This window comes from Solanum stenotomum, chromosome 5 (genome assembly GCF_019186545.1).
Source record: "Solanum stenotomum isolate F172 chromosome 5, ASM1918654v1, whole genome shotgun sequence".
NCBI lineage: Eukaryota > Viridiplantae > Streptophyta > Magnoliopsida > Solanales > Solanaceae > Solanum > Solanum stenotomum.
Window position 1 is genome coordinate 5,088,232 of NC_064286.1, and position 13,460 is coordinate 5,101,691.

The following is a 13,460-nucleotide window of genomic DNA, read 5'->3' on the forward strand; positions in this document are numbered from 1 at the left end:
TGATACCTTTAGTATCAGTTAAGTGAAATTATTTAGTGATACCAATACAGTATATGATACCTGATTCAATATCAGAGCGAAAATTATTAGCTTTAATGAATTGGGGGGCGGGGGGGGGGGGGGATGGGCTGTAATATTTTTTGAAAGAATGAATATTTCTTGAATTATATTGAATTGGAGTATGAACATGTAATTATTTTGAGAGTTTTATAACCCAATTATGTATGGGCTGTAATATTTTTTGAAAGAATGGATATTTCTTGAATTGGAGTATGAACATGCAATTATTTTGAGAGTTTTATGACTCATTTATGTAGTTTTTCCAATATTTTTTATTTGGCCTATGAAACTACCTTACAGATTCCCCATATTATTTGGTGTAAATGTCTCCAAGAATGCAACAAGTTCTTTTAGTGTAAAAATTAAGAGTAAAAACAACAAAGAATCACGATATTAAAACAGGAAAACCAGTAGGTATTTGGAGCTAAAGATAAAGGTGTCTTTTATACTTATGAAAATTCAGCATGTGTAGGGTGTGTTCGGTATGAAGAATGTTTTTCTGAAAAATAAGTGAACTTATTTATTTTCTTGTGTTTGACATCTAAGCAAAAAATATTATCCTTAAAGTATTTGTATATAGTCTTAGACTAATCTTATGAGAGGTAGGGTGTGAGGTGGTGGAGATGAGGGCTATGAGGATGGGTTGGAAATGAGGTTTGTTGGGCGTGAGAACACAACCAATGTGAAATATCACTTGTGAAACATCATCCTTTATTTGGGTTTGGGACTGACAATATTAGCACTCACAAGAGTTAAATGATATCAAGGCTTTTTGCGATGGACACTCGACAAACATCCTCCTTTCCTTTATTTGAGTTTGGGACCGGCAATATTAGCAATCACACAAGTTAAATGATGGAAAAACAAAATTACTGTAGCAAAAAGGTTTACAAATTTACAAAAAAAAAAAATAATAATTGGAGGGTAATAGAATCTTAGTAGGCGTCTGGCCATATGATACCATATCACAATATGGTATCGTGAGATGGAATCAACGTTTGGGCATGCGATTTTACGCTAATTCCATATCATGAGATGTGATTCCATATTCTCCAAAAATCATGATATTATCATGATTTGAGATATTTTTAATACAAAAATTGATCCACAAGTTTATAGTTTGTTAAAACAACCCCACATTTATATCTACTAACCATTTATTTCATATGTAAATAAAATTTATAATCACATCATTACTTTTTAAAATTTATTATTCTCACCGACATAAAATTTATTATTCTCACCAACATATAGACACTTTAACTCACACCAACCGATTGTTAAAGTGATGAAATATTTATGGTCTATGAGCATGAAAATATAGTTGCGGGTGATATTGACCAACAAATGGCTCAAAGTAACAATGTTGGTTCGTCTTCTCGATCACATGATCGAGAAATGCAAGTTCAACGTGAGAAAATTATCCGTATTATGTGGGAAGATTATATTAAAGACTAGTACACTACAATTTATGTTCAATTTTTTTTTTAAAATTAAAGTTAGATGAAACAATTACTTAAGTGGAGAACAAATAACTTTGTAATAATTTATTATGCGATTTTATAATTTTTTGTTTATTTGATAAGATTGAATAAACAATTGGGGCTATTTTAATAGTTTTACAACTTATGAGATTTTTATGTTTATGAGAAAATATACAACACAAAAATTTCATATCACATGTCCAAACAAAACTTCAATTTCATTTCATGATTCCATATCATGATATCATATCATGATTCCGTATCATGATACCATATCGCATGGCCAAACAGGCCCTTAGTTTAGTTAAAGTGTCTCTAGAATTTCGGTCATAGTCTAGGGTACTGGTGCCTTATCCCTACCAATAATAAAAAGTAGCATTTCCCTCATGTTTGCTTGTTCTTCCATGATTGAAAAGCAACAAGGTAGAGAAGGAAAAAAGGAACACCAGATGGAGATATTACATTATATTATTAGCTAAAAGAAGTATGAAAAACAGGAAAGAAAGAAGAAAAACAGGGGTAGAAGCGTATCTCAACGGCAGGCGAACCTGCCTCCCCCTATAAAAAAACAACCTTGTATGTATTCAACTGAAAATATATATGCAAGAAAGAAGAAAAGACTATGGCGGAATAAACAAATATACTGAAATCTCTTTCGCGGAATGCACTTTCTTGCTTATGCTAATAGCTAGCTGCTGATGTACAGGTAAACCATCGTACTAAAAAGTACAAAGAACATGTAGCAAATTGCGTCTCACAGAACATCAGGATAAACATCTGGTAGTTACTTCAAATCTCTGACCTCATTTGCTACCGCGTAGCAAATTTCACTAGATGCACAAACGTCTTGCAATGCCCATCAGTGGCGCCATGCAAAATAATTGTGTCAACAAACAATTCTTTTTTAGCTCCTCTGGAACCAACTCCAACAGTTATGTATCTTATGTGGCCATTTCACAAAGCCGAGCTCGGCCAGGATTAAGTAGTGATTCCGACATCACCCAACCCTGCAAGATGTAAAATGATCAATAACCTGCATAACTAAAATAAAAGGAATAGGCTCTTGCAAGTATGCCATAATCAAACTGGCAGAGCAGACAAACAACGAATTCACTATCGTCATTCCCACTGTGCTAATTCCATCAATATTTTGCAATTAGGATTCGTTACATGTATAATTGTGTGTCCATGGTGTTAAAATCACGTTCACCACTAGTGGCAATTAGGATTTGTTACTTATTTTCTAGTGTTAGGTAAAACATAAAAAATATTGTCCCAAGAGAATTTATATATAATTTAGACAATGACTATGGGGGTGGAGGTGAGGTGTGTGGGGTGGAGGATTTGGGGAAGGGATATAGGGTCCGACGGATGTGAGAAAGGGTTTGGAGTTGGGAAGGAGACAATCATCACAGAGTGCCACTTATTGAACTAATTTTCCGTACTTCCAAGTAGTGAAGTCATTTTTCAAATTTTTTATTTTGAACTTGTTTTCCTAGAGAAAATGTTCTCCTAAACATCTTGACCAACCAAACATAGTAAAATTGGAAAACATTTTCCTCCGTGCAAAACACACCCTATATTCCAGCTCTTATTTCCCAACTCCGTTTTCCTTTCTTACTGAGGAGAGGAGGAGGAACAGGAACTAAAGGAATGAGATTGAAAACTCAAATATTCTGGTTTATTTCACCTTAGCCCTTCCTGATACTTCCTCAGCTTTCTATGTTTTTTTTCAAGTGTAATTATATGTTCAGCTGCAATTAGAAGTAACAATTCATCTCTATGTTTCAATTTTGTTTAAAAGTTAGAAACTAAAAAGGATATATCGAAATAGTCTAATGAAGTGGCGAATTTCGCTTCACCTGTTCTTTAGCTTTGCTCTTGAAAGGCATATATAAAGCAGAGACCATTTTATAAGATTCTGCAACATGAGCTTGAAGATCAGCAGTTGATAGCAAGGATGCTGAAAGTTCATCTTCATGTTGTTTCCTGGAGGAAGACTGTTTGTTGGTGGATGAACGAATGATGTGCAGAAGCACATGGCCCTGTATTTTAAAGTTAATTAGGTATGGTAAATTAAGAGTTCCACATTCATCACATGGGTAAGTCAGATGTCTTACATGAAATGCTGCTTTCAGTACATCATCAGACTTGGCTTGATCTTTGAGCAGCACATATATGTTTTCTTTGGAAGGATTGTATGTCACTATATACTGCTCCTTCTGTTGATCAAGATTGACATGCAATTCATGAGCATGAATATAAGAAAATGGTAGAAGAAATATTTTGCCACATAACAAGCAAGAGATGAAAGTGTGCCTTGACATTCATCCTTCCCAGAAACATACCTCAAAGATGGGCTTGACAGCAAGATATGAGTTTGGATCTTGGAAAGCTTCTTTAAATCTAGGTCCTGCAACCATTTAGTTTAAATCTACAATGAATACATCTGATGAATTTATGATTAGGTGACACAGGAAACAGTGTATTCTCCTTGTAATTACCAAGAACAATAGGCCTGTGCTGTCTCCATGGAAAATTAAATATGTCTTCCCTTGAATTTCCGTCCTGCAGTGTTGGAACTCTCCCTGAAGAGCAAGTAGCACAATAAGACATCAACTCGGAGGAAAAAGATATATGGCTGTTAATTTATCTTCCCTTTCCTGCTTTGCTTCACTCGTAGTAAGTTTTTCACATTTTTGGATAACTCCACGGGAAATCAAAATGGAGAAGAAAAGGTAAAAGAGGCAACACATAATTTCGCTAGATTTGAGTTAATAAAATGTTGGAATGTCCTATTTTCACCACAAATTTGTACGATGAACCATCCAGTTGTGATGACAGTCAGTTAACAGCAAACAAAATCATGGTATGAAAGGAGGCTCAATCATAACAGAAAAAGAGGAGTTATGGAGGGAGAGAAGACTGCTCCCAACCTGTCCTTAGGAAAGATTCTACTGCTACTGTGAATCTTGCACGGTTCAGGGTATGCAGCACAACAGATTTCACCTAAGACATACAAAAGCAATAAGACACTTCAGTCAAATGGGAAAAAGAAAAAGGAAAGGAATCAAAAGAGTTTGTTAAGAAGGTGCAGAACTATAAATTAATGCACACTATTTAACCTCTCGGTAAGAGCTGAAGACATATCCAAATGAGAGGAAGGCAAATGTCTTGACCAAGGATGGATTCCTTTTGGAAATCAAGATACTTAATCCTGTCCCGAGCTTCATAAGAAACAATTCACATAAGTTATTCCAGCTCAAACACATTAGTAATAAGATGCATAATAGAAACAACTAAACAGATAAATTTGAACTCTTATTCAAGTTGAAAGTAAGCCCTTCAATTCCCCTGAAAGAAAAAAAGGAAACATTTTGCGGATTGTCAAACATGTTTTTGTTATTCTTTTGTTTCTCATAATTCTTGCTTCACTCTTGTATATTCTTTTATTTTGATTTTTATCATAGAGAAATCTTACATATTCTCATTACCATAAACTGATATGTTTGGAGAGGAGTGCACCTTATGAACAATAGACCCTTTGAGATGGAAAGATGGTAAAATTGGTGTTTCAATGTGAATAATATTTTAGCTTCTGAATTGTGAAAAATCAAGGCCCAGACGCTGAAATTTATATTGAAAAAATTGATTGAGAAAGAAGTCTACTATTACAACACAACACACAATATGCCATGTAGTATTGGTATGTTTAAAAGACACATATAAGACGAGTTGAGGTGTCTATCTAGTCATGAGCTAAGTTTGAGTTTCTAACTTACAAATCATGCCCAAGTTTAAGGGGCTATCTAGGAATTTAGCCATTTTGCAATGCCCAAGTATAATCTAATTACAATAGCATAAGTCACCAAAATTCAGCTTGAAATACCTCTATAATAACAAAAAAGATAACAGTAAAACACTGATATTTTATTACTGTAAATATTACTCCCTCCGTTTCACAAAGAGTGACCTGGTTTGACTTGGCACGAAGTTATAGAAAATAAAGAAGACTTTTGAATCTTGTAGTCCTAAATTAAAGTTATGTCAAATGTACTAAATTGCCCTTCAATCTTGTGGCTTTAAACATGTCACGTGGAAAGCTGAAATTAAAATGTTACCAAAAAAGGAAAGAGGTCATTATTTTTTAAACATACTAAAAAGAAAAGGAGGTCATTCTTTTTCAAACGGAGGGAGTACCATATTATTGTACAAAGCTATACACATCACACTTGTAACATGTTTCACTATGTTGATTCGTGTCCTTTAACCAAATACTTCAATTACCAACGATAAGGTGGAATGGAAGTACAGTTGCCCGATAATTAGTGTAAAAAAAAGGTACAGTAGCCCAACAAATAGTAAATCATAGTAAAGACCTTCACCACACTTAACATCTCCGAAACTACCTGGTTCAATGATTTCTTTATTTCCGCAATTCTTGAATTGAATATTGGTTTGACTCGAACCCAACCCATTTTTAGCTGCGTAAATATGGGTGGATTATGTTATGACCCATTTCCTATTCAACCCTTTTCTAATCCGCCCAAATTTAACCCAATCCACATGTTTGCAACCATTATGTGTAATAATGAGGCCAAACTTCACATTGCATCAAATCCAATGTTTCATGAGAGGAACAAACACATAAAAATTGATTGTGATTTTGTCAAAGAAAAGATACCCTCAAGAGACACTGTCACAAAGTTCTAACGGTCGAATGATCAGCTTGCAGATATATTTACCAATTCATTCATCAGTCCCTGAACAAGTTATATATGTAGCAAGCTTGAGGCATATGAAATATATGCACCAGCTTAAGGAAAAGTGATAGGATTAGTATGAATATTAAATATCATTGATATACTAAATAGCTTAATTTACTCTGTTGTAATGATATTGTAATTACGTATTGATTTCTTTCCTTTCTAGGATTGTAATAATTTAAACTCCAATAGCTTGAGGATTTAATCAGGCAGTGTTTCTCTTCCTTCCCGTCTTTCTCACAAGTGTCACTTTCACCAATAAGCAAGTGAACAATTTCAGTGAAATTCTTTGAAACAATATGAAGATACAACATAACAGTAGATCACAAAGTCAATTTGCAGCTTCCCTACTATGTCAAACTTTACTGGCCCTTTGTTTCAGTTTGCCTTCCACCAAAGCCCTTGGACGGGAAAAATTGAGTGAAAAGTTAGTGAGAAAATGAGTAGGTATACGACCCCATCACTTTAAAAACAGCAACAATGGCCATAAAATACAGTGACTACCTCTTCTGCCACGTTTCCCTTTCAAAAGAAGGAAATAATAGAACTGCTACTTCTTGTGGCAATGAACTTGAATCATTAATGCAACATATAGTATATTACACAACTGTGGCCGGACCAGGATAAAATTTGTTTTGAGAAGTGGTCTCAAGAGGCCATGCAATTGAAATCAGAATACTCATATTGCCAATTCAATATACTTGTTAAACATTGGATTTGATGCAATGTGAACTTCGGGATGCTTTGTGCTTAGGGCTACCCTTTTTATGTTAAGATCAAATCAATATCTTCAGCACCAGAAAAAGAGAAAAAGAAGGAAAGAGAGATTAGAAAAGCTTACTAAATCAGCTAGATTTCCAACGCATTCCCCTTTAGCTGTTACATCCCCAATATTTTCCCCTTTAGCAAAGGCCTTATATATAGGAGTACGAGTTGAAGTAGAAGTGACAGCACCTACATTCTGCAAGCAATTCAAAATAAGCCTTGAGGGATTAGCTAACTATATATATGTCCATGCAACAGGAAAGAATATGGAAAAGAGGACAGTGGCAAACCTTTGCGACATTCGCAGCACAGGCTAAAGGAAGAAAAAACTGCGGCACGACAGCAGTTACCAGTTCAACACCAGCTCCCAACTCCATCAGAAGATCACCCGCGAACCTTAGCTGAAGGGAAACATGTTGAAACAAGAATAATAAGGAAAAATGAACTATTTTAACAAAATTACAAGTTAAAGATCAACCCTTACCCATCCCATAGCCCAAACCAAGAAAACAAAATATGAACAACAGAAAAACACAAAACAAACCAAAAGAAAATTTAGAGAGGAAACAATGGTGAATACCTGTTTTAGATCATAATCAAATTTCTTTCCCTGCCGTGCATAAAGCATCTTCCCCACCCGACCAGCACCATCCTGAAAATTGCATATACTCCAGTTTGAATTCTTGGAACATGAAAGGAGCTGTTTCTTAAATCCATTTTGAGCTCATGGAATATCATAAACATGTAACAGTAAAAAAAATGTGTGCATATCTGATTTGGGTTTATTCAACGCTGAGAGAATCAGAAGCAACAGAACAGTCTTAAACTTAGATCTTGAGCATTCTTGACTTCTTTAGATACATGAAGACCCCCGACATAAACACACACAGAGACACTCAAGCCAGAAAGTATTAAAACTAAGTTTTTTTCCTAGTCCGTTGTCTCATCACAATTTTCAAGATGGATTTGATTCAGGTTATGAAGCTTTCCTGGAAAATAATTCCACATGATTGAACGGGAGCTCCTGCTTCTCAGTCAGAAAAAATTAAAGAAAGCATCTGCTTTTTGGGTGACAGGGATTCTTGGATAATGTTTCATCTCATATGGTGACCAATGGCAGCAAGAACAACCTAATCTATAGATATTGGAAAAATTTATGGAATTATAAGACCGTAAAAAGGATTAGTCGCTGCTGGGAGAAATTGAAAGAAAACTATTGAATTGTGTGAACCGCCTCATCTAAAAGTAAAGTTTAAACAGATAGAGAAGGGACACATTTATTTATCCAAGTATGCAACACACTCCGGCATGTGTAGGCCTATTGTTTTGGGCCAAGCACGTGACAATATTTTTGTAGATGGGTAATGATAAAGACTCTAACCCAAAACCTTTGCCAGCTCATGTAACATCAAATTGTGTGAACCACCTCATCTAAAAGTTCAAGCTCAAGAAGGAACACATTTGTTCATTTTAAGTTTGTAACAAAAATAATATGTGTTATTAGGATCTTTGGGAAAATATTGGACTTTGTTAGCATATAAATAGCTTCAAATAACATGTATCTGATATGCAGACTCAAATGCCAAACTAACAACCTAACTCACAAAACTTATTCCAACTTTTTGCATAATATTTTCCACATTCTTATATCAAGTCCCATCTCTAGGTAAAATGTCAAGAGAGAGCATGCTGTACCTTGAGAATCCAGTTAATGGCTACAGCACCAGGGGTAGTTCTATGTTTGGAGACTCCTACTGAATTTAAGAGTGTTTGCGTCGTGAAAACTCCCATTGCACCACCAAAGAAGTGCTACAAGTGGAAATCAAGAGGTAGTTGGTGAATAACCACAACATGTTATGAAATATTAACCAAAAGAGCAATCAAGACAGAGCATTTATTTTGTAGGTGTGTACCTTTAGTGCCCTCCATGTCATGTATGGTACATAAGAAGGTGTAACGCTGTCAGGAAAACCTTCTGGAACCACATAGGATCTTATGAATGCCATGAACTCCTGCACCACGTGTACAATAGGAACATTAAGAAAAATACATTTCGAATAGAGAATCCTTGTCTATTAAGATTCATGCGCAATGTCTTACTCTCACACACAATGTCCTACTCAAACGGCCATCTTACAACATACTACTAGGCACTCCTCATAGAGACATACTTTAGTAGCTTACAGGAATTATAAAACAAGAGACAGTGTTCTGATGATTCACACCAGAGAAAACCCTTCCACTTTGCTGAAAATATGCCTAATGTTGGAATTTCAGTATCCTACACTTTATTAACAAGGTGCTCATGAAACAATTTAGAAAATTTCTGCTATAGCAATTTGATTTTTAGCTCACTCGCTAGTTCTCCACTTGATTCCTTAAGATCAACTGAAAATTCTTTTCAACATATTTCTCGGACTATTTGAATTATTATAGATAAAGAGTATATATTCTTCACCAGAAATTTGAAACTACTAGTCGCATAATATAGTTCTTGGTCATTGATGTGAAAGCCACGATACTGTAATCTTCCTCATTTAAGAATCTTAAACAAAGTCTCATTTTCCTTTTTACTTCTGAAAAGATTTAGGGAGCCATGATGAGATAGAGCTGCTTCTATGTTGGTGAATAGGTACACCAGGCACCTGTTATTGCGGATTGTCATACAAAAACAGGCTCTCTGATTGATAAGTCAAGGTCCCGCAAGCTGTCTCAGACACCACCATCATTTTTTAAAATGAGGTAATATTGTTTATGCAACTACTCCCTCCATCTCAAATTGTTCACTTTTTAATCCGTTTCAAAAAAGAATGTCTCTTTCCATTTCCTTGCAACTCTTGTATTTCAACTCTCAACGTTACATGTTTAAAACCACAAGATTAAATTATATTTTCCTACATCCTACACGTCTTTTAGTTTAAGAGTCACAGAATTCAAAAGTCATACTTTCTTAAACTCTATGTCAAAGTGAAAACATTGTTTATACAACTAGTATTAGTTTTTTAAGAATTGCTAATTTAAATCTCCAATTCTAATACATATACTAAACAAATCAATCACATCATTATAGTAGAGGAAGCAAAACAAACTAACAAACAAACCTCAGCAGGAGCTTGTGGAGAGTGCAAACTAACAGCACGAATCGCATTCTTCTTCTTCTTCAACTTCAATTGTTCAGAACCGACACTCTCATCAGCAAAATACTTCCATCTACGACCATCGATCTCTTCACAACAAAGCAATCTCAAGCTTGAATCAACAAATTGCCGATCTACAACTCCAAAACTAGCATTTTTCGGTAATGAACCAACCGACGGCACAGAAGGAGCAGAAGCAAGATCAGCACTAATACGGAGGGTTTCACGAACAAGTAATTTAGCATCATGAGATGATGCCGCCGTTGCTGTTAGCGTCTGAGAAGAAGAAGAAGAAGTTGGAGGAGGTTTAAGCTTCATTGTGATATTTTTGGTTATGGAAGAGAATCTGAAAGAGGAAGATGAGAAGTTTTATGAAGGAAAAATTGGAGCTTTGGTAATGTCGAAAACGGAGATTAAGAGGAAAAAGTGGTGGGACATGTGGAACACACGAGGGATGAGAAAGTTTATTTTAAGAGGCGTACGTCGTTTGCATTACTCAGCATTTTTTTGGGATAAAGAAGGTGGGACCTCTATCGAGCCGGGATGACAATAGGACGGAGTAGGACTGGTGTAGATTGGGTTTAGTCAATTTGAACCTAACTTGCTCCGTCCAACATAAATTCATTCTACAAATATTGGCTCTGTTGCAGTGGTGAAATTGTTTGAGCCTTAATTAGGAGTCTTGGTTCGATTCTTGGGTATGAAAAAAATCATGTTAGGAGCGTTACTCCTGAATGGACCCTGCAGTGCGCGATTCGAATTTAGTCAGGGTTTCAATGTGGGCTTCGGATATCGAGTGAGAAACAAAAAAAAAAACGTAAATTCATTTCGTTTTTCTCATCTATTTTTTTTTTACTTTATTATTTATATATACAAATATTTTAAAGTTTTTTAAATGAGGAACTTTAAAAAATAGTATAATTTGGACTTAATTAGAGATTTATATCTACAATTTGTTTAATTGCGATTATAAAATATATATCGAAAACATGATTATAAAAATTGAAATCTAGGTTAATACAACAAGCATAATGGATGAACATCTTGTAATTCCTGTTATTGTGTAAGCACATAAAAGAAGGGCAATACATCTTGTTACACATGTTATTGTGTAAGCGCATAAAGAAGGGCAATACATATTTTCACCATATGTCTGACATTGAAAATAATCTCAAAGAATTTGTTAATTCTACATTTGTAATGTCACACAAAAACATACTCCGTAAAGCCAAAATTTAGAAAAAGAGATATATCTATTTAATATTTTATATATATTTTATTCTCATAACTTTTAAGAAAAATTATAATTAATTATAATTTAATAAAAAAAATTCAATTGACCGTATAATATTTCTTGTAATGCTTTGTAAGAAAATAATAAGCATATATAAATTAATATATGTTATATAACAACACAAATATTTAAATCTCTTTTATTGATTATAGTTTTGAAAACTTTTTCAATAGAATCAATTATTATATAAACTATCAAAATTATTCTAAAAGTGTTTAAAAATAAAATTAAGGCTTCACTTCACTGAATATGTCAATTAGGGTATCATTTTTTTTCCTTATATAATATTTCATAATATTTTTCAATACAAAAACCAATATTATAGTGATGGTTGACAATCTTACAAAGCCAATATTAAAGCATGATTAATTCAAATTGAAATGAATTAGAGAAATTAAGAAATAAAAAGTAACTATAAATTTAATTGTGTATGATTTTTAATTATAATTACATCAATAATAAAATTTCAAAAAATATGTGCATAATAATTAGTAAGAGATTAACAATAAACTATTAATTTTTTTAATTAATAATGCCTCCGTTCCTTTTTTTATAACTATTCTAAAACAAGTATTTATAGTATACATAACAACTAAAAATGAACTAGAGAGAAGTAACAATAAATACATAATTTCTTTATATTCTACTTCGCTATTTTGTTTAATCTTGCCTCTTATTGAAATTTGGTTCTTTTTTGTGCATCTTCGATACATTTTCATAACTTAATTTGGGGTTTTTTGGTTCTTTGGAGGCCCTTATTTTTTGGGGCCTAAAGCCACTGCTTTAGTGGCTTTAGGGTTGCGCTGCCCTTGCTCCTGAGTTTGGTTGAATATTAGCGGCGGCACACGAGTTGAGTTAAATTTGAGCGGATCTAAATGAGTCAAGACAATAAACGAGTCAAGACCTAATTCAACCCAAATTTGTTTGGCCAAAATGAGTTGGATCAAAACGGGTTAAGTAACAAATTAGTAACGTGTCATAACCCAACCTGCTCAATTTTTACTAAGTTTTAATAGCTTTATTTATTATTCGGAAAAGGGGCAAAAATGCCCTTAGCCTAGTAGAATTGGTTCAAAAATGTCATCCTTCCATCCATTAGTTTTAAAAATTCCCTTAACATTTTTTTCGGTTTTCAAATACCGTTTAATTAACATAAATATGACATAAAATTAACTAAAGAAATCCATATTTCATTTGGTCATAACTTTTTAATCAAATACAAAAGCTCATCCCACTCAATACCCAAACCCGTTTTCACCGACAATTTTAAGCTTTTCTCTGTTCTTTCTTCTCCGTCTGTTCCTTTCTTTATAAAACAACATTCAATTCCAAAAACATCAATTAAATTGCAGCACTTAACTTGGCCAAAAAACAACTAAATTGCACTTTATTAGAAACGGGTTTGGGTGTTGGGTGGGCGGGGGGGGGGGGTTTCTTTTATTTGATAAAAGAAATTAGATGGACCAATGAAAATTGACCATTTGTTTAGTTAAATTCCATGTCATATTTATGTTAACTTTAGGATATTTTTGAACTTAAAAAAAACGTTAAGGACATTTTTAAATCAATAGGTGGAAGTGGAGCATTTTTAAATCATTTCTAATAAGTTGAGAGTACTTTTAACCCTTTACTCTTTATTATTTTATAAGCTTTTAGTACCTAATAAAAAAAAATTCTTTCTTTTTTATAACTATATATAACATATAAAATCATAAAATAAAAAAATATCATGAAAAAACTTCTCATAAATCAATTTGGGTTACATATCAACTTAATTTAGCTAACAAATGGGCGGATCAATAACCAACCCAAACCTAAATGAGTTGGGTCAGATTGGACCGGTTGGGTTTGATTTCGCCACCTAGCTAATATTGTTAAAAGGCTTGTGTCACTAGAACCCTTTGAGCTATGAAGTTTCTATATCCCCCTAGTTACAAGGGGCTTGTATGCATTT

General features: G+C 33.9%; 1 protein-coding gene across 1 annotated transcript; it reads right to left on the reverse strand.

Annotated features, from left to right (window-relative positions):
- Window positions 1-1,996: 1,996 nt before the first annotated feature.
- On the reverse strand, window positions 1,997-10,677 carry LOC125865739 (protein root UVB sensitive 6). The gene is made up of 13 exons (XM_049545973.1): window positions 10,177-10,677; window positions 8,989-9,087; window positions 8,771-8,884; window positions 7,656-7,727; window positions 7,366-7,476; window positions 7,152-7,271; window positions 4,670-4,771; window positions 4,481-4,553; window positions 4,049-4,132; window positions 3,893-3,957; window positions 3,665-3,766; window positions 3,407-3,589; window positions 1,997-2,551 (listed from the first exon to the last, which is right to left on the reverse strand). Exons 1-13 carry the CDS (start codon window positions 10,528-10,530, stop codon window positions 2,486-2,488), a joined length of 1,545 nt encoding a protein of 514 aa, XP_049401930.1. The 5' UTR covers window positions 10,531-10,677; the 3' UTR covers window positions 1,997-2,485.
- Window positions 10,678-13,460: the final 2,783 nt, after the last annotated feature.